The 22,503-nt window shown below is 38.6% G+C and overlaps 1 protein-coding gene across 2 annotated transcripts in view; it reads right to left on the bottom strand.

The window, feature by feature from the left end:
- LOC135236038 (calsyntenin-2-like) overlaps window positions 1-22,503 on the bottom strand; it is a 241,257-nt gene that overhangs the window by 41,876 nt on the left and 176,878 nt on the right. For both annotated transcript variants that reach the window (XM_064302186.1, XM_064302187.1), the window contains exons 6-8: window positions 17,907-18,092; window positions 15,512-15,769; window positions 14,360-14,481 (exon numbers count right to left, since the gene is read on the bottom strand). In XM_064302186.1, coding sequence (XP_064158256.1) covers window positions 14,360-14,481; window positions 15,512-15,769; window positions 17,907-18,092 — 566 coding nt within the window. The remainder of the gene's footprint in view (window positions 1-14,359; window positions 14,482-15,511; window positions 15,770-17,906; window positions 18,093-22,503) is intronic.

The following is a 22,503-nucleotide window of genomic DNA, read 5'->3' as shown; positions in this document are numbered from 1 at the left end:
TGAAGCAGCCAGCAACCATACCAAAATTTCCTCACAATGGAAAATGTCTACTCTCTCACTATTTCAGGAATTATGCTGAGACAATAAATCTTGATATAGAATTATTAAATGAAAAAAGTCTTTGAAATTGCATCTGCCCTTCACTATATTTTTTGAAGAATCCCCTTTACTTTAAAGAACTTTTCTGCGAATCGTCATTTGACGGATGAGTAGGATGATTTAACTCTGGGATTCAAACTTTTGAAGCAGCCACCCAGCAACAGAGAATGGTTGAAAACACTCTCAGAGATTCAATCAAATGCACATAGCCATTTTAATGGTGTATGCAATTCAATGAAACAAGACTGAAGTTGTTTCAAATTCAATAAAACAAACCAAAGGAACTTACCCTTTACAAATGATCTGTTTGCCTGTCTCCAACTTCGCAAGCCTTACTGTTTTAATACAGTTATTCCACAGGTGGGTGCTACACATTAATAAAATCTGAAGACAGTTTCCTTCCCATCACTGTAAAGTGCTTTGAAAAGCAGTATATAAATGAAAGGAATTATTATTATTATTACTAGTAGTAATAATAATAATAATAATTATTATTATAATTATTACATGTATTATATTGCATAATATTGTGCATCTCCAAATTAATGGGCTCACTTTTATGTCTTCACTAATTATTTAGAGGTTTGGTGGTAACAACATAACTTGATAGAATTAACTATACAAAAAGAATAGTTTACTTTCTGGATTTTGTTGATATTAGTTGCACTCACTGCCCTGCGATACATTGGTGACCCTTCCAGAGTGTATTCCTGCAATTCATGCTGGGATAGGCTCCAGCACCCACAGCGAACCTGACCAGGATAAGCGGGTTTAGATAATGGATGAATGAATAGATAGTTCAATAGGAAGCATGGTCATCACTCATTCTATGAAAAATACATATCTTCAACTTGAAACTTGTAATTAATGATGCTATATTGAGAGCAAGCTAAGTAGCCATTATTGAGATAAAGCGCTGGATTAATCCTGAGGGTTGACTGAGTTGCATATCCTCTTATACAGCCTTCTTGATTAAATCTGGTCCAGTGAATTGTCTCTGAACCTCCTGTGTGTCAGCTCATAGTAATTCAGCCTCACCGGCATTTTCCTACAAGATTCTGTTTCAGTTCTTGTTTCCTGTTTTGTCTGCTGGAAAACACCGCAAAATGTATTTCCTGTCTTGACATAAAAGAAGGCTGTCCTTACTGAATAGGGCATTAGTGTCAATTTTATTGCTACTTTGGTATGCTTTTTTTACTTGTGATTCAAAAGAAATACATATTTAAACATCATATTAGTGAATGCTGTACAGTGGAGGTCCTTTTTTGATTGAACAAATATCAAGTTTCACTACCAGTATCATACCCATTAGTAATTAGAATCAACAACAATGCACTATGGTATGCTGACATGACTGCAATTCAGGTTTAATAGTGCCTATTGAAGGTAAACTGCAATTTAAACTGCCAGTTTTTGGCAAAATCTGACAACCAGAACATTCGATTTTTCAGCAAATTCTTGAAAGGTCATGGCATTTAGTTTTTATTTGATCACCTTAATGAGAATGGATTGTCAGGACAGTGTAGTTAATATTTTGCTTTATTCTTTGTAAATTGGAATATGAACACATTTGTGTGTGCGGTAAGGTTTTGTTTTTGTATATTACAACTACAGTTTTATTTAGCTAGCTAATTTAACTGTTACATTTGATTAATACAAGATATAAAATGAGCAAATTGTTTGTTGCTATAGTAGAAATTCTTTGCTCAAATGAACCATTACTACAGTGTACTGACTGCAGTGCAGTGGGATTAACATGCCTTTGTCCTATGGAAAGGGTGCTTCAACAAACCAAGTCAAGAAAACAAAATCATTTTAGAAAGCCACAAAAGTATAGAAGTTTTTTATTCTTGCGGTTAAAATCTAACAAAATCTTAGTGTTTTTACATGACAGCATGAAGTATGAAGAAATTAAGTCACTGATGAAAATGGAGTTGCAGAAGAAGTTTGATGTAGAAGTAGGGATGTGGGTCTAATTGAGAAATGGGTGAGATTTGGAAAGGATGCCTTTTTGTCACTGCTGTGACAAGTTCTCCTTTAATTGTCAGATCTGAACTTCACTCCTTGCTGTCAGTAGATCAATGACCTGCCAGAAACAGGAAGGGATTGCCAACCTTGTACTAGAGGCTGAGTCAATATGGCTGCCAATCAAACTGTTCTAGCTGTACCTGCTAATGACACCCTTCACAGCTGTGCCGTTTTCTGCAGTAGCCCAGTCGTCTGATTCAACTCACACCTGACCTGACCTGACTACAGCGCACTTATGTGCAGAGCCTGAATCTTGCTTCTTACATTCCTCACTGTACCCTGCCAAACGCCAAGCCTTACAATCTTTTTGATTGTAAATATGGAACTACAATGTTAAAACTCTTAGCTGTTCTAGCATAATTCCATGACCCTTCAAAGTGGCATGTGCAATTTAATATCACAATCCACAAATTAAAGTAAAAAAATGTGTGTTCAGGACCAGGGAAGGATCAGGTATGCAGTTATTTGTATACTCTTTATCAGAACAGACCTGCATGGTGATAGTAGTCAAAGCTCTGTGCAACCCTGCTTTTAACTGGACTGTCTCCTTGGCAGGCGAATGAAGAGCACTTTTGTAGAATGCACAATGGTAAGCGAGTGTACAAGAGGATAAATCCACTCATTGAAGAGGATACTGCCATCCTTAACATGACATTACATGACATTACAATCACTTAGCAGCTGCTCTTATCCAGGGTGATTTACCAAAGTGGGAACTTAACACTGAAGGTCAAACATAACAAACTGCATGATGACATGGAAACAGACCAGTTTTCCTCTGAAATGCCAATAGGGGAACAGAGACAATCTCCCGCTCTCTGAAAATATACAGTGAGGTAGCCATTTTACATCACTCTCCAACACCACCACAAAGTATACATGACCACTATCCTGCTCCTTACAAAAAAGCCAGTGCTCTTCCCCTCCAGTTTAAAAAAGCCCAGTTCCCCAGTGTAGTGATAGGGACACAGTGATGTAGGAGAAGTCTTTTTTTTTTAAATCAGAAATTAACTTGTGTCATGGCCCTGCATAAAAGACCCAATGGCTCCTTTTGCTCACGCATGAACAATGGACAAATTTCAAATTTGAGGCCTTCAAACCGGTTACCGTGTAAGGATCTTGTGTTGAGTTCCATGCTAATAATGGTGCTGAAGGCAGAAGGGGAACTTTGCAGGAAATGACTCATGACTGAAAAATAAATTAATGAATGAGAGGTACCACAGGTGAATAAAAAAGAAAAAAATAATAATTTTCTTCAATCAAAATGAAATTTTAGATTTTTAATGTGGGCACAAATTCAAACATTTTTTGTATTATGACATATCTATTATTTTAAGAACATATGGAAATTAGCTAATGCATAATTTAAAAGTGCAAATTTTCAAAATAGTTAGAACACTTTTTTCATAGGTGGATTAAGCCATACTTAATTTTTCTGTCTCAATGTGATGAATAACAGTTAATAGCTAGTAATTTACAAAGGGCTTTTTCAAAATTTTGCTTTATTAATGAACATGTGTATATTCATAAAAATTAAATTTTTGCTACTTTTCCCCAAAAAATACCCCGTAGAATAGAAATGACATTCTGTAAATTACCAACAATTTTGGTTAAGAAGCACCATGCTAAATTTGCTCAATATATCTGTAGTCAGGTTGGAAAAAAGTTGTTTGTTTCATACAGGAAACTGAGAAATGGCATTAAAGTTTTTTATTTATTTTTTATTTTTTACAGAAGGATAACACACTATATTCAATGTGTTACATAGGCAAGTGTGTCAAGGCAAGCCAAGTGGGGAAATACTGGTTTTACAATCTAACCAATCGCAACACCAGAAAAAGCACTTTAACACCTGTAACCAATAAAATTGTAGTTAACTACCTATTTTTCAAGAACCATTGTAACAATTCCAAAGGAAATACCTACACATATCTGAGCTAACTTTGCGCTCCCAAGAATAATTATTCAACAGGGTCAGTCCTATAGCCTTAGCAACACATGTTCATTGAAGATAGCTAACAGAAGCTAATAAAAATAAAATAAATATCTAAATTAACTTTATGGGATTTTTGCTGAAACTTTAAGAGATGTTTAACCATTTGCAGATAATGAAAATGCAATTAAAACCTTAGATGTATAGATCACAATGGTTTGCAGATATAAAAATGTGGATATTTTCATCAAGATATTAGAATATTATAAGATGTCTGACCATGGATATACAAAATATTCTGCAATTATGACTGAAACATAAAAGCCATAACGGTTTGCATGTGGTAGGGAACTGCCATTGCGATGCTGAGGGCAGGAACGTCCATCCCTAGACGTATTATTATGCACTGATTCGCATCCAGCTATCTAAAATAGGACATTTTAGCTTGTTTTACCAACCAGTAGTGTAGCTTACTCTTCTTGTCTATGTGATTTATTTACTAAGACTAACATTGAGGGAGAAAAATGAGCTAGACAAAAAAAAAAAAAAATAATTAATTTAAAAAAAATCTTTTTGCTACTAGATCAGTCCGAATTGTGTCTTTTGCCAGAGCATGATATTGTTTTAGATAAACCCACCAGGAATGTAATCCAACTGAAAATATAGGCTATTTCAAACGCAAATAGTCTTGCCATTAACAGCAACAAAAAGAAAGGAGAAACATTTAGATATAGAAAGCTTCTTGAAGATGGCAAATTTAAAAAGCATCTAAATTGTAGTGCGGGGCTGGATGATTAAAGCCTTTCTTCACTGTGAGAGTGCCTATTATCCTCACTGCAATTTCAAGTGGATATCACTGCTAAGAGATTGGACAACACCAGGGAGATGTAAATAAGAGAAAGAAAAATCTGAAAAACTAAACAAGTCAAGGGATGATACAAAGACCTACCTTGTTGGCAAATTGTGCCATGAGGATTGTCTCAAAAAACCACAAATAAATGAAAGTGACAGGTGATGCACAGATGTGAACCAGCTGCATGTATTTGTAGATCAGATACATTTATTTGTGGATCTGTTGCATTTATTTGTGCATAAGCTGCATTTATTTGTAGATCACCTGCATTTATTTGCAGATCCAGTGCATTAACTTGTGGATCAGCTACATTTATTTGTGGGTCAGTTACATTTATTTATTTTGGATACAAACTGTGCTAAATATGATAAAAATGGTTCCCATGAACAATTCCACTTGTTGAATATTCCCAGACTAGCCAGGAGCAGGTGGCAGCTGGCAAAGACACCTTCCAGTTGACCTTTCCATTGACCTGCTGTAGATACTGTATCATGCTTACTGTACTGGCAGACATCACACTTGCAAACCAGTAGATGGGAAAGAAGATGCTGTGTTTGTCATTATTATTATTATTATTATTTTTGCTTAATGTCATTATTTAAAATTAACCAAAAAATTAAGCGCTTCAACTAAGTTTCTTTCATTTCAGACATGCATTTGATAAGATGAATGTACACTCACTGGGGAAACAGCTTCGCAGCCAACCAGTCTCTGCTCTATTCGCTCCATCGCAATCATCACAGGCAACTCTGTCTCTTCTCCCTATGAAAGTCCTGTACTGTGTCCTCTGTGGGGTCTATGTCACATCCCATGCACATGACTATGTACTGTAGAACACAGACCACAAAGATTGCACTGACTTTCCGATGGCTGTATTGCAGGTTAACTGGATGGTTTGCGGTTAACTAGTGGTTTGCATTTTGCAGTGTAGACTCTATAGCTTGTAGACACAGACACATCCAGGCCTGCCTCCTGAAGAGTATTTCTGATGTGTTGGACAGCTTTTTCTTCATTGTGGTGAGAATCCTTCAGTCATCCACTGCACTGTGTTCCTTGGCCTAACAGGGCCTTTGCGATTACTGAGCTCAACATTACTCTCTTTCTTCTTAAGGATGTTCCAGACAGCTGATTTTGGTATGCCTAATTTTTGGCCTATGTCTTTGATTGTTTTTTTCATATTTCTCAGCCACATAATGGCTTCCTTTACTTTCACTGCCACAAATCTGGTCCTCATGTTGACAAATGCCCACCTCATCAGTGTGGTTTTCTGTTAATTGCAAACATTCTTAGGAAGCTACATTTGTGCAGCATCCTAGTATGTCACTGTTCACCTTTATATGGGGCTGTTTTAATGCTGCCTTAATTGCATGCATAAAAGATATACTAAAAACTGGCATTTTAATGAATTTGTATCCCCTGAAACAGCTTCAGATGATGGAAAAAGAAAAAAAAATCATGCAATGAGAAGCAGCATAGGGAGAATGATGGATTCGGTGGAAGGAGAGCTCCCTGTATGTAGCGAAATGCCTTTCTCTCATGCTGCAACGCATTGTAGTTTGCATCCCCAAAGGTTCTCAGTTTCCCAGGAGACAGGAGTTTTTAATCATGTTTATCCAGGATTTTGTCAACTGCCATGTTGCCTTGCATAACTGCTGTGTTCCACTGGCTTTCTACATTCATCTTCCTGTGAAAGAGCAGAAGCGTGACGGGCCTCTCTCTGACTCTCAGGACAATGTCATCAGTTTAGTAAATCAGCACACGGGTTATTTACCACCACTGAGTTATTCATTTATTGTATGGAATACTGTATAGATGTGCTTTCCTGTTATAACATCAGTTTTCAACTTAGTGCAGACATAACTGTATCTTGAGCATGTCTGGTCATTGTAGTATTACAAAAAAAGTTATATTAAATTACATAGTATCAACATTCTAGAAACTGATTAATTGATAAAAATATTCAAATTATATATATGCCGGTTCAATGATGATGTAACCCCAGTGATGGCAGCAACAGAATGCCAGTTGAAATGTAGAGAAACATATTGCAAACAGTATTCAGAGAAATGCCACCAAACTCAACGGAAGAATGTTTATCATGCAGCAACACAACAACCAAAAACATACCGCAAACTTAACCAAGGAGCTTATCAGGAAGAAAAGGTGGAAGTGTTTGCCATGGCCCGGTCATTCACCAGATTTATATTCAGAGAAGTCCCTCTCTTTCTACACACTTTCACTTTTACATCACACTGGTAAAGGTATATCAGTCTTATCAGTCCAAAAGGCTTCCCAAAACTCATCAAGCTCGTATTTAAAATCTAATCGCACCTTTCTGTTCTTAGTGCAGATGAGTGGTTTACATCTGACAGTGCAGCCTCTGTAATTTGCCTCTCTCAGTCTTCTGCACACAATGTCTTGTGATGTTGTCACTCTCAATATATGGAGATCATTAGCAATTACTCAAGCTGACAATTTAGGATTTTTTTCACAGCTCTTATAATCATCCTGTCATCACTTCGTGAAGTCTTCTGTGGATAGCCTGCTCACTGGTGATTCCTAAGTTCTCCAGCAGTTAGTCTCTTCTTTAGGACATTCCATACTGTTAATTTTGCAACACATAAGCATTCTGCAATGACTCTGGTAGGAGTGCAACATGGAAAAGGAAACTGGCCAAGATGATTAACAAGCATTAAAAGCAGTCACAAACTGTTGATGATCAGCACATGAGCAGTTGATGATTGACATATAAGCAGTTGATGAGTGAAATGTGAGCAGTTGATAACTGCCATTTGAGAGCCTGAGGACTGGCATGAGAACTGATGACTGGGTGCCAGACAAACCAAACCAATGGCTGTATGGCATAAGGGGTTTTGAGATATGAACTAGGTGATTCTCCACCTTAAAAGCCAAGTCATTACATTACATTACATTTATTTGGCAGACGCTTTTACCCAAAGGGACGTACAAAAAGTGCATTTCATGGTCATAGACAACTACTAAACACAGGTTCAGTAAGATACAATACTTATTTTGTACAGCTATTTCTAGCCAAGAACACAGTTTAGTTCACACAGTGAACACTATTCAGACCTAACCTCTGCAAAGCCAACTAGGCAGAAGAATAAGCTACAGTATTAGGACAAATACAAATTACCAAAAAGTGCTGGGATGGGGCAACATGTAACAAGTGTCATGAAAAAAAGTTGTGACTGAGTTTAGCCAGCCAGCTGACTGCTCATTTAGTTCCTTGCCACATGTTTTAAAAAGTAAGGAATTTTACACAATTGAAATACCAGTGAAAGCATCATGATTATTCCAAGTAGCTGTCTGAGTGAAAACAATTCTAGCTGTGAAAAGCAGCATCACAGATTTTTTAATTTAATGTATCAAAACTTTTTAAAGAAAATAGCTGCCATTTCTCTGTGTGGTGAAGTGTGTTCCTTTTCAGACAAGTAACAAGAACCTACACTTTGTTGGGGAGGCTGTGTGGGATCTTAAGTGCCCTTCAGAATTCAGTATGGGGTGTAGTTGAGCACTGATCTCCATCTGCCCCTATGTGAAATGCTGTATGCTCTTTTCTACTTGAAGAATCTGGCTGACTGGCATTAATGCCCCCTGCACATCACGGCCATTTCAGTTAAGTGCACTTCTGTTGAGATTCTGTGCAGACCACTCAATCACACAAGCTAATCACGGACCTGATTCTGGTAATTTAACAAACAAGGAGAGTGTCCACAAACATGGGGATGCCATGATATGAGTAAAAAAAACACTTTCCTTTCACCAAAGTGAAGAGTTAGAGAATGTACTTCACCCAGCCCTGGACTGGCTATTGAGAGAAACGGGAGAATCCACCTCTTTCAATGGATTCATTTTGAGTTGAGCTTATATAATGCAGAGTGGGTCTATTTTTGAATGAAACCAAAAGGAATGTGAGCAGGCAAGTGAAGAACATATAGCTCAGAGAAATAGGTTATAGAAAAGACCTTATCAATACCCTGTTATTCCATACTAGCCCAGTAACACCACATCCAGCAACAACAGTTTGACCTGGAGGTCTCCCACCCAAGTACTAAAGAAGCCCACACCTGCTTAGCTTCAGCCAATTGACAAGAGCAGGGTACATGGTCATATGGCTGCAGGACATTTTATGGTCAGATGAGAAGACACGGCTACATATGAACAATGAATCTTTAAACAAAATTGACAGTTTACTGGAGCTGAAGCAAGCACGTTGTGCTGGTGAAAAACATGTTTCCCCTTCCTTGAAGCCACTTAATGAGGCAGTGGATGTTGCCATGCATACAAACAGAGCAACCTGATCATGAGAGAGGCTTGAGAAGGTTGCGCACACCTTTCCACAGCATCTCCACAGACAGATGCATACCTTAACAAAGAGTGAAAGCAGGTCAGGAAGCAGAGCTGGGAAGTGCCTGATGAGCAGTTCCCGGGAGCACACTCTTTGACAGCTTGCTAATTTAAGGCCGGGTGAAATGATATCCCACAGGATTTTCATCCCCCGTCTTCGGATTACAGTTTGAGCGTTCCCACAAAATCTGCAGTCTGTGATTGAATTTTGCCAAACGTAATTAAAAATCACAGATAAGCTGTATGCGAGAGAGAGAGAGAGAGAGAGAGAGAGAGAGAGAGAGAGAGAGAGAGAGAGAAAGAGAGAGACTCAAACATGGGCATGCTATGTCGAGACAGAAAAGAAAAGTAGGTGATTTATATTGGTCTGGTCATAATGTGAGGTACTAAAACTTTGCATGGGATGAACAATCTTTCAATGACTGAGTAAACGTTCCTTCCCTGTACCTTTAAATATTACCAGTGTCTTTCCCTGCACTCCATCACTAGGATTAGGCATGGTTCACTCAGTGACCTGTATAAAGGGCAATTAATTAGGGACCACTATAACAAGTAACTACACTGTAATAGGACTAGACTGTAATATGCTTCTTCTCCCGACTAAGCAATATGCATACTATGCAATAAAAGCTAAAATTGCAAATGGTGGATGAGATGTGACATGGGTCGGCTGACCCTCAACCCATGAGCAAGCCACCCATGCAGCTGGGAGTTTGTGTGCCAGCTATGGCTATTTCTGTGGCCTGATCCCATTTCTGTGGACCTTTCTACTTTCCTTCTGTCTGAATAAAGTGAAAAACATCCAAAAAAAAAAAAGAAAAAATGGAAATGGCTGCTTGTGGCATGACAATTTCATTCTTTATATTGAAACCATTTTAAAAAAGTAGAAATTGATTATTGAGAATAATTTTACCTCTGACAAACTGATTAACTGTACCATTCCAATAAGTATTTTAATAGATTCTGCAGAAAAACCAACGCTAGTGAATGCTAGTTTAAATGTTTTATACTTGTTGTTATAGCTTTAGAAGGTGGATTAAGCATGACAATTAAAATTAAGTATTTCTACTAGCATTGCAGAAAATAACACAGCCAAATGATAAGTCATTGATGAATGATTTCAACTTTTGCCAGTCAACTGCCAACTTGACAGAGCTACAAACATCATCTCTCTGTCTGAGAATTCATTAAGATTTCATGAAATAGTTAACTACTTTAAATCTGTTATTCATTTAGTTTAAATAACCGCAGCTAAAGTAGGCTATTGAACCAATGCTTCCAACTCACACTCATACATATCTGGGAGAAAAGAGTACCTTGTGCAAATAAATGACTGCAAATAAGCATTCTCATGTTTTTTGAGACGTACAATTCTGCTTTTTGTGATTGTTGAACTATGTCATAGCATGACATTATTTGTCTCCAGAAATTTGTAAAAATCATACTTAAGTACACCAACTTGTGGGAAAGCCTGACCCTGTAGCCGTATAATACAGATAGCTCAAAAATATTATGCACAGTTTGGCAATCACAACATTAGATCATACCTCGCTTTCCCAGACTATCGATTTTCAGTATTTCATCTACAGAAGTGGTGTCAAACTGCTTCCATCAAAGGCCAAGAGTATGCAGGTTTTCGGTTCTACTAAGCACTGCAGCAGGTGAATTCAACATATTGTGGACAATCAACCAGGGAAGGAGAGCTAATAAATGACATAGGCTGCTGTAGAGCCTGTTTTGAAATGAATACCTGCATACTCCTGGCCCTCGATGACACCTGTGGTCTACATGGTATAATATATAATTTGTACGAATCTGAGTTTAAAAAATCAGTTGCTCACACTTAGCACTTACTTGGGACCGGTGGACCAGAACCTTGATGTACTGTGACTGCACAACCTCATGAGAAGATAAACTAGTTCATTTATAACACATGGCTTGTCAGTTACAGTACATCAAGGTTCTGGTCCACCGGTCCCAGAGGTCCATTAACAAAGAATCATACAGTCAGCGCTGATAGAAAAACACTGAAAGGTGTCAGCTCTAACTATATGGTGCTTTGAAAAGAAAAATTGTTAACAGACCTCTGGGAGATGTGGTCCAATTAATTTCATGATTTAATTTCTTTTGTTCACCATCTGTTTGACCCAGAGAAAACACAGGCACACTCCCATATTCATCGTCTCTGCAACACATCTAAATAACTCTGGGTGTTTCTTAATTGGTCATTTTTCCGACTCTCCAATGGCTCAGCAGTGTATGCCCCAACACTGATTTATTTACAGGCAGGTCCTCTATATTTGTAATAACAGTGATCATTTGTCTTCTTTTGTTGAGGACCTCATGAATATTAATTGTTTGCTAATGTGTGGAGTTCCCTTTACTTAGATGTTATTCCTCAACAACATTAGACAGAACAATTGGTTTTTCACCACTTACTCAAAATTACCCCTTACTTGATCCTTGTCCAAATCCTACTGAAATTCATCTCAGTCCTCAGTGACTTGCTTTTGGTGTTGGTTCAAATTGAAGAACCTGTTGCTAGCTTAGTAGGAAGTGAGGGGAAACAGCTCCTTCCTGCAATGAACCCATCAGACTCCACTCATCTCTTCACCCCTCAGAACTACATGGCATTGTGCATCACCCATCCTTACAGCAGAATTTATCACATCTACCGGAATATGCAAGAACACACACTGCAATAGCATGCAATAATTGAACACTCACATCATTTAGTAAAATCAGTAATGGAGCATTTATAGATTACTTTTAGGAATTGTGATTATGGTAGAATATTTCTGATAAACTCTTGAAAATATATATCTGGAACAATAAGTAAACTAAGCAATTACTGTTATCGACCTTTTTTTTGGTGTCTTGCACAAATGCAATATTTTTTGCCTGTTTTGTTGTCTGCAGTAAACCCATTTGTGTCAACACAGAGGATGTGTCAACAGAAACATTTATTGCTGTGCAAGTTTGGTGTTGAATAATTCGTTTGTATTTAAACCAACAAAAACCAGGTTATAACTCAAATTCTGGCTCATTGTGCTATTTTCGTGGCATCATGAATGTGCTGCACATATGATTGCATGAACACATAACACCAATGTGAGAAATATTTTGTTTACTTCAATACGACTATTTGAAATGCAAGTTTGAAATGTTCAGTTATGCAGTCCAATTTTGGCTATTTAGGCAATGCATCTGTATGGAGTTAACAGTGTAAGCTACTTGAATGAGAGACGCAAGGAAGGTAGGAGACCAGCTCTACACTAATCAAATAGAGTAAGACATGCATATGTTAATATCGTATCTACGTACTCCATAAATGAATTCACAACACACCAGCAACTGGCTGGTGTACAATTGGCAGGGCTAGGTCAATGCCTGAGCGAAGCTTTGGAATGTTAAAATGTGTTTCAGATGGTTGGACGGTTCAGGTGGTATATTACAATACAGCACGCATAAAGTCAATGCACTCTTTGTGTAGTTCTGTGTTCCACACCACATAGACATACACCTTGGATATGACATAAACCTCTCAGAGGACACGATATAGGACTTTCATATGGAGAGAGGCAGAGATGATTGTGATGGAGACTACAGAAGTACAGAGTGCACAAGTAAGCAGGGGCTGGTTGACTGTGGAGCTGTTTCCCTAGTTTGTGTGCATCCATGAAGTGCATGTCCATAATGAACAAAACTTAGTTGAAGTGGAAAATCATTATTTTAATAGTGGTATGAAACAAAAATTGACAGTAAACAATAAAGCTATAGTAAATTCAAACTAAAAACCCTTTCTGCTTTCCCGTCTTCTGTTTTGAAAGTGTGAAGCCTGCCAAATTGAAACAATGGAGAGGCCGACTAGAGGATGTATCTGCCAGCTGCCACCTGCTCCTGGGCAGTCTGGGAATATTGACCTCATGCAATTGCTCATTTATTATAGTTTTCAACATTGGCATATAAATGGAAAATATATTTTGTTTGGGGGGGGGAAATAAATATTAAAATGAAAACTATTCAGTCTCACCTTTCTTTTGATATCACAAGTAATGGCTCATAGAAACGCTCATAACAGAGCTTCTCATAACATGCTCCCTCTTCGGCCATGACAAAATTAGCAGTCGGCTTTGGCGCGAAAATACAGTTCTTTTTACAGAGAAAGAAATGGGGCGATCCCATTGGCAATAACGAAACCAAACCACTACTACACCCACCGTTGACTTATTTTCACCATACCAATGCCTGGACCCATGAAATTACCTAAATTGTGTCAGACATGCCCTAATTTGCTGGCACCTTGAGTAACTGCTAGCTTTTCAAAATTGTGCCTTGACTGTGAAAATATAACCCTATATCCTTATATGTTGTTTTATAATATTAACAATAGCATATCCCTAATAATAATAATAATAATAATAATGATAATAATAATAATAATAATTCAGTGTAAAGCTCAAACAACCTATATTTATTCTGACAAGGTTAAACTTCCTGTAGAGTGCTTTTTTATTCAACCTTTAGAGAAACAGCACAATGGTGACATCCTCACCTCTTCATGCACCTCACATTCCTCACAGTCAGCATCGTCCCTTCAGATCAGTGAGCAAAGCATATGCTGCCACCCTCTGCCCAGGCCTCAGCTGTGTGTGTCTCTACTCCAATCAGGTTGCACTATGTGGAGTTTGACAGCTGGTCTGACCCCCATGCCCTTGGCCAATGACTTGTTTCTTCTTCTGCCCCCCCCCCCCTTCTGCTGCCTGAGTCTCAATGACTGTCACATGGCCCCAGCCTACTCCTTCTTTCTTTAGTTCTCAGCAAGTTCACCTTTACCAGGCTGCAGGGGAAGGATGAAATACTTCAATATAGAAATTATACAGACAGCCACTCTGTCTCGTATTGTTAAAATCCAGGACAGTTTTTTTTCCTACTAAAAATTTGAAGCTTTGTCATGGTTTGAGCCTGTATAAACTCCTCAAACACAATTTAAAAAATGGCACCACAAACTTATGCAGTGATGGAAACTTGCATACAAACTGATCATTGAGTTAGGGTGACATGAGGGCACTGACCTGGTCCAGCTTCCAATGGAACTCGGCCGGCCGGAAGGTGTCCACCTGGGTGAAGTCCCTTCTCAGTAGGAAGACCAGCCGACAGTTATGAACGTAGAGTGCGTAGTGGTGGCGGTTCATCTCTGTGCAAGATGCAGAAAAAGCCAGCATTTCTGCAGATCCTCGCTGCTTCTAAATGATTATCATCCAATAAATATGCTTGTGACAGGCCACAGTACTGTGGTTCCCTCACTTATAACGCTTACAGTGTGGAGCAAAGCTACCTGCTTATAAGGACCAGCAACTTGCTTGCTCTGCAAGGATGCACCCCTCAATCAATCTGTCTATGTTTCCTTACAGAGTACTACTGAGGATTGCCTATCCCAGTCTGTCATTCTTACTGTCTATTGATTTACTTTGCCTTAGACTGGCTTTGATGTGAATGATTGATCTGCCCATTAAAATCCCAAGGGCTGCCTTCTCTGATCACTGCTGTTTGATGTCCTTTGATCTCAGGACTTTGACCAGAAAAAGGCAGGTGCCTCAAGGAGTCTGTGTACCAACAGTATAGTAGGTGAACACAGTAACTGAGCGCTGTCACGTGTGTCATCATGGAAAAACAAAAAGTCATCTTCACAGAAAAAAAAATCATTGATCCCTTTCTAATTTTGAACATGTGGCCTGCACATAATGACCCTGTGCCTTGGGCATGTGGAATGTTCTCCCAGTATTGCGAGCCCAAAGCTCATTTTATGAGTGATGCATGTATTTTTCTAATCACCTAATCAAACTAATCAACTGCTACATACTGTGCCTTGAGAAAATGGTCACACCTCGCCACTTCCACTTTATAATTTACCCAGTTTAGCAAAAGCTTGGAGAACAGGCATCAATGGTACACCAGACTTAGGGTTTCTCACATTTTCTGTTATCCAGTTTACTGATTTTACATTAAGAAGATGGCCTTATCTAGGTCAATTTACAGAGAAACACTTCCAATCAGATAACGTTTTTATATAAATGGATTAAACATTGTGTATTCTGGGCCCTATTTATAAAACCTTGGTCTTTTCACTTTGTCTTTTTTCTGTGATTGAGGCTCACTGAATTCCCAGGCTTAACCTGGCCGTTCAGAAATAACCCTCAGTGGGATCTACTTCTGCAGTGACTCACCAGTTTTATCGGAGTTGCAGAGAAGCGTCTCCTTCTCAGCCCGCAGGCCCGGGCTCGGACCATGTTTCATCCAGGTGGCGATAGTGAACTGATCCGTCAGGTTCTGGGGAACCACCTGGTCTGGAATCTTTGCTGCCTGCCGCCCATCGAAGCGGAAGATGAGGTCGCTGTCCCGGCCACTGTCCGTCAGGAGCGAGGCTGTCCAGTTGGTAGAGGCACTTGGGGCTGGTAGTAGATCTGTGCTGCCAGATGAGGCTCCTGGGGTAGGACAATGGAAAGCTTTAAGACTTGGACTCTTCAATTCATACATAGCACAATGTAATTATATTTACTGATTGCACAATTTTGTACAATATAGTCACTATAATTACTGAAAGCTTGCCATTTCAAGTTTAGCTGTTATGATCAAATAAACAAGAGGCAAAACATATTCCCATCAGTCATCCTGCATACATCTAGACCGGCGGTTCCAAAACTGTAGGCCATTACTCGCTGGTGATTTGTGGAGGGGTTGGGGTGGTTCATAAAGAATGCATGAAGAAAATATTATGTATAAAACATTCTCCACTGACATGTAAAACTAAACATTGAATTTGTTATATGCCGTGCAATACTTGCGCCACACATGCAGATGTTTTATTAAAATATTCTACTTCCATGACTGAACAAATGTTAGGGTATATTTAAGAAGAAAATTTACTCATTAAGTGCATGATGAGATCAGAAAAAAATGCATTCAATTGTGCAAGGGCACAAAAAACCACTATGGCAACAAATGGGATTATGATATGGCATACCAATGAGTGCTTTTGTGCTGGGAATGGCTTATAGAATTGACACCTTTAATACACAAGCTTTGTGTATGATACAAGTGTGATGCTTAATGATCTCAAGCAAAGAGACTTTTCGAAGGAAAAATTGATCCATCCAACTAAATTACATCACTTTATTTTGTCTTTTTCTACCACCTCCTGTAGAGTTACCTTCTTTTCCAGAGTTAATTCTTTAGGCTTTTTGTGAAAGATTTTGGTATTTTATCTCCAAAGGAGATTGTGGATTGTGAATGTAACAGGGCAACAAGGTTCATAGATATCATTCAACTGTGAATCCCACATCAGAATCCTGATTGATTACTGTACTAAAAACAGAAGGTTTTGTATAAAACATTAACATGTTAAAAAATCTTTATCAGTCAAGAATAATCATAGAAATCTAATAAAATGACATAAAAGGATGGCTGCCTGGTGACAGAATTCAATACTAACCTACAGTATGTCTAGTTATTACAGTAGCAAAAATAGAGGTATAATAGTAGAACGTAAACATATTTGTCCGTATTTCTAATTCAGAACATTTATGCAAACTCTGGCTTCCCAAGCTCATATTATTTCTGATGGTACAAAGCTACTGACTTAAATTCTTTAGAATTTTATTTTTATTGTTTACAAGAAAATCTTCCAGTTTTTTTGTGGTGAATGATGTGCACTCTGTTTTGTTATATGGTTATGAATGTGTCATTTTAAATTAATAGCACTTGAAAGCAATTACAGTTTTGTATTAGATAATGATTATGGAGCTATGAATCACTCTAAGAGTAAACCATGCATAAATAATAAGATTGAAGAAACATATGTGCTTTGATAAGGGTATCAAGAGGCATTAAGATCGTTGCTCAAACATAACTTCACACTTTGTAAGTTGTAACAGTGGCATGCTGTATTTTAGAATGAAGGATCCTAGATTCAAATTTATTAAACGAAAAAGCTTGTTCTTGTACTGTAAGTTATGGTGAAACAATTTCTAGGAGCTAACAAAGAAAGGTGTTTGGAATTTAATATGATTTGACATAGGAAAAGCAGACATACCTTACACATTCCTGATTGTCTTGCTCTCCATCCAACACTACTACCAGGTTTAAACCATGTGCTGAATTCACTCTGTCCTTCACTACTGCTGCCATCACATTTTTTAATAAGGACCAGATCTGCCAAGGAACCGAGGGAGTAAACTATACACAGTACTGCCTTCATAAGCAAAAATAACGTGTCATTATAGGATAAAGGGGTTCACCTGCATTTAGGGCAGATGTATATGAACGATGTGTGATTTATCACAGCTGGCTTCAGTTGTGGAAATGCAAATGCATGTTTTTCCACCTACAGGAAGCAGTTCAGAGACCCTTAGATATGAGAGAGCACTGATACGGATGCAGCAATTGCTGTTTTAAGGAGATATCATTGGGATCAGATTAGGATGGAGAAGGTACCTATAACTACCACACAGAAGCATCTCCACATTAAACCCAGTCAGTCATAATCTGACGGCCAAAATTTTCTGTGCGTTTAAGTGTGCATGACCAGTTCAGATGCACCATCACTATCCAGGCTGAACATACCACACAGTTTTTGCAGGGATTTCTCAGAGTAGGTCTCACGGTCACAGCCCTTTCCGATATGGCTGGTTTGCAGCTCCACTGTAGCTCTGACTGAGGACAACGGTTCATCACATGTCTCCAAGTGCATCTTGGGAAACAGTTGCTTGCTGCCAGTTCCTGGTTCATAATCCACACGTTTGTTCCAACCTGGGAAACAGAAACTCAAAGTATAAGTACTTCAGTACAGGCACCACAGTGTTCGTTGGTGCCTATGTTTAGAGGCAACTATTTAAAAACAGACAATAGCTGATCTATGCAAAATAAGTATGAAGTGCAGCTAAGGTCATACGTGCAGTCTATGCCAGAACAGGTATTCAATTTATGACTGAAAGTATTATTTGTATTATCATACAAAAGCCCCATTTACATTTGTCTTCATTTGCAACATCTTATTTTCTGGGTCAGTGTATATGTTCTTTGAATTTGCTGGCTAGTCAAGTTATTTGTCAGCAATTTCTCTATAGACCAAACAGTGCAGTGGGATATTTTAAAGTAGCAGATAGTTAGCTAGTGAGTTATAATAAGTTGTAAAATGGTTCTACTGGAAGACAGGTAAATGCCATCTTGGTTGAAATGCACATTATGCAGATGTGTGAAGAAATGTCCACCTACGGGAAAATGTAAACAAATCTGATTTGTTACCTGTATCTGATTTTAGCATGAACATGACAACATTCTAACATCATGTAAAAGAAAATCCCAGTTTATGGTATTCACGTCAATACTTGATATTGGAAACAATAATATGTTTTAGATTTGTGGCCATGGTCTTCCTTTCCCTCACATTTCATTACATATGATCAATAGTTGAAATCTCCGCCAGAAACCCTGAAACATTGGCCAGCATTCAGTGGCTTCAGAGTGCCTGAGGCAGTTGTTTTAGAAAAGCCAAATGCGCAGCCACTATTCTGTCCCTGTGTCTCATGAGAATCTTTTGCTTCTGGTCTTCAGCATAATAAAAAACGTTCATGGAGGCTCAGACTGGACTGTTGACAAAAGAACCCATGGAAACTTTTCTACCCTTCCTACCAAAACTGCTACACACAGTTTGAAGGCAAAAGCATCAGTACGTAAGCGAGAGGTAGACTGGACAGAAAAGAGCATGCCTTTGTTTATCACACTATTCAAGCAGCATTGTTTCTCCTCCTCTAAAACCACTTTCTGTCCTTAATTTTGGTTGAAGGTTATTTTCCAAGTATGCTTCTACTACAAAATGTCACATTGAATGTTTTCTGCTGTGGTCACAGTAATCAGCACGCTGCTACTATACAAACATTTCCAGTCTTTCTAAATAAAACAATGTGATAAAACCTCAAATAAGATAATCTCAGTCAGGGAAATTACTATCTTTAAGTTCATTTATGCAGTTCAGTTCCAGTTGGTCTATGTGATGCGTATATATATATATACCGGTAACTTCAAAAATAAAGTAAACACATGATTAAATGAGGGTTACAAAAGTATATTGTAACCACATGCTTCCACACAGATGTGGTTTCCAACATCAATTAATATTCCAGCATGCTCAAGGTTGCGTTTACAAATTCAGGACAGGCCAGGTACCTGTTATTTTGGATACCATGGGCAGAAGAAGAGAATTCAGTGACTTTGAAAGATGGGTGGCAGGAGCCTCAGTGACTAAGACTGCTGAACTTGCTGTTTCGCTAGGAACATTGGCTACGCTGATGTTGGCATGGCAGGCCGAGGGAAAGACATGATCAAGTAGGGGTAATGTTCAAAAGTGCATACTCCTCGATCATGATGTCAGTGATTTGGGATATGAAGTGAAACAGACGAGCAAGTCTCAATCAGCTGACTGCAAATACTGTATCTGTCTACGGTGTGAGAAGGCCGTTTAATCAAAAACGGTCTGTTAAAACTTCACAGAGAGGGATACAATGCTTGGTGTTTCCTATTCTGGCAGTTAGCTGTACATGCTTTCTTAGGACAGTCAGCTGGCTGGCAGGACATTGTTAATACTAATATTATTACCAGACAGACAGTAACAGATAGCGGTGTGCTGTGGAAGTGATGCTTAAAATATGTTCTCTGAAGAAAAACAGAACAAAAACTTGACTCAGCTTGAAACTTGACCGGTTGACTCAGTGTCTGAGTCAATTACTAGTGTTGGAGACAGCCAGTAGGGGTGTTCTTGAAATTTCATTGTACAAGGGCAGGAACAGAATGCTGGTCTCATGGTCCTACAGTGAAACACTTCATAGCTGCACATTCCATTTGTCCCCCCTGCTAAATATTTTACTCCTATTTATGAGACATGGCAGGGTGCCGTGCCGTTTGTTTAACCAAGCAAATTCATAACTGCTGCTGCACTTCTAGTCTTCTCTGCGCTAGCATAGGTTGGAGTCTCACTGTGCAGAATTTTCAAAGAGCATTTTTCCTTCTCATGTGCTATTTGCTGTTTGCTGTTTTACTGTTATTTAAACAAAATAAGTAATTAGAACTATTACATATATGCTGCCCAGTCATTTCCCCACCATGCTCAAAAATAGAAATGGACTTCCTGTCAATATGGTACAATATTTATAAGCTCTGTTTATGTCTGTTCCTAACCATATACCTTTGTAATTCAAACATATTAGAAGGACAGACAGATTTTTTTTTGGAGAACGGATATTGAATAGTCCCTGCTAGTAAAGAGGATGACAATGAATGGACAGTGATATAAAGTCAACATTGACCTCATGCAGCAGGTCTTCTTCTCAGACTTCCCTACTCTTCGAGACAGACATGGCTAGCTTCATTTCTATGCCTGGAGGGCAGCAGTGTACACATTGTTGTGTTCCAGCATGTCACTGCACATTCTTCAATCACTGGTCATTTTGTTCATATAAATTCTTCATCACACTGAGAACTTTAGTGAATTACAGTGAACAGCCCCACCCCTGAAGGACAAACTGCACATTGTAATTTCATGTATCCTTTTATTGACCCAGATTAATCTAATTGACATTAAAATCTTTTTTTTTTTTTTTTTGCAAAACAGACCTGGCAAGCAGCTATGTAATTTACCTAGCATCCAAAAAAAGTTTATACAACATCGCAATACATATGGTAAAGGAAATGATGATGATGATGATGTAATGATCTTTTTGAGTGTCAGTCTACAGGGTACCATGCTCAGCCATCTGTCAGGCTAAACCTACACTTCCATTTACAGGGATGCACTTAGATAGATGCTTTAGGGGGATGCACTTTGATAGATGCTTTTATCCAAATAGTATCTTTATACTCACTTAGTTATTTTGAGGAAATTGCTTTCAGCATTCAAAGCTGTATGACAAAACCCCAGAAGAATGCTCAGTGACAGGAAAAATGAGCTTGCACCACTTGCACATGGATGGAGTTCACAGGGCACACTACTTTTAGAGCAGTGACAAACCCCAGGGGGGGCTGTGGAGAATGTCGCTACTTCTGTAATCCCCAATGACCCCATTTCCAGGAGGTCCTTCTCTTTCCTTGTCTGCAGCCTCGACATCGACTCAGGACACTCACTTTACACTACCCGAGTGTACTGTTATGGAAGCACACACTCTCTGCATACAGTATTCATACTACTGCATACAGCAGTTTTTATATGGGTTGGTCTGAAGACAAAAACCACATTTCCCATGAGGTGAAGGGAGAGAACAATTGCTGGTTATATGTGAGGAGACACATGCTCAGGACAATCAGTAGCCTCAGGCTTTCTCACTATTTATTAAAAATATTACAACTTGCTGGTTTGTGTTGGGGTCTTTGACATACATTACAATTAACCACAGGATACAATGTAGAAAAATGATTGAACTTTAGTGACATAGAAGCCTTTCACATTTTATGAAGAACATAAGTTAGGACAATAAAAGTGCTAAAATCAACAGACTGTATTGTCTAAAATGGGGAAACACACTGCCCGAAAGATTCACATTATAGTCTTAGTACAATGTAATAGGGATACTCTTTGTGATGGCACATTAAACTGAGGTCCTGACTTGAAGGTCTTAACTGTGGTCAGCAAAGATCATCTGAGTTTTCTGCAGTATTTAGCCAACGGGTAAGGCAGCCACACCAAGTCGCAGCAGACACTTCGTCATTACCTTTATCTCTAAAGAAGTGAGTCTAAGACATCGGCTCTGTCTCACTTAAGAGTAGAGTTTAGGGGACTTCAAGGGCTGAACACTTTAACAATAGTAAATGGTGCACACATACAATAGGTACAATAGACAGAATGGGAGATGATGTCTCTCTCCACCCCAGTAATCACCTGCCTTCTCTTTCACTTTCATTCAAAAGCTTAGCATCAATGGTACTCCAATCTCACCACAGAAAATTCCAATCTCCAAGTGGAGGAATTCTGTGAATGCAATCACTCTGAAGCATCAGGGTAAAAGAGGGGAGGGGGGGATATCAATCATCTTTTCCCTATTTCATTGCCTGTACCTTTTCCACCCTGATAAAGATGCAATGTCAGCTATCAGGAGCCCCGCACGTGCCCCGTCAGGTAGCTCGTCTGTGCTCTCAGAAACAGGAATACAGCAAACTGTGCAAATCACATTCA

This window comes from Anguilla rostrata, chromosome 12, assembly GCF_018555375.3.
Source record: "Anguilla rostrata isolate EN2019 chromosome 12, ASM1855537v3, whole genome shotgun sequence".
Lineage (NCBI taxonomy): Eukaryota > Metazoa > Chordata > Actinopteri > Anguilliformes > Anguillidae > Anguilla > Anguilla rostrata.
The sequence above is the reverse complement of the archived record's forward strand: the minus strand, read 5'-3'. Positions and strand labels throughout refer to the sequence as shown.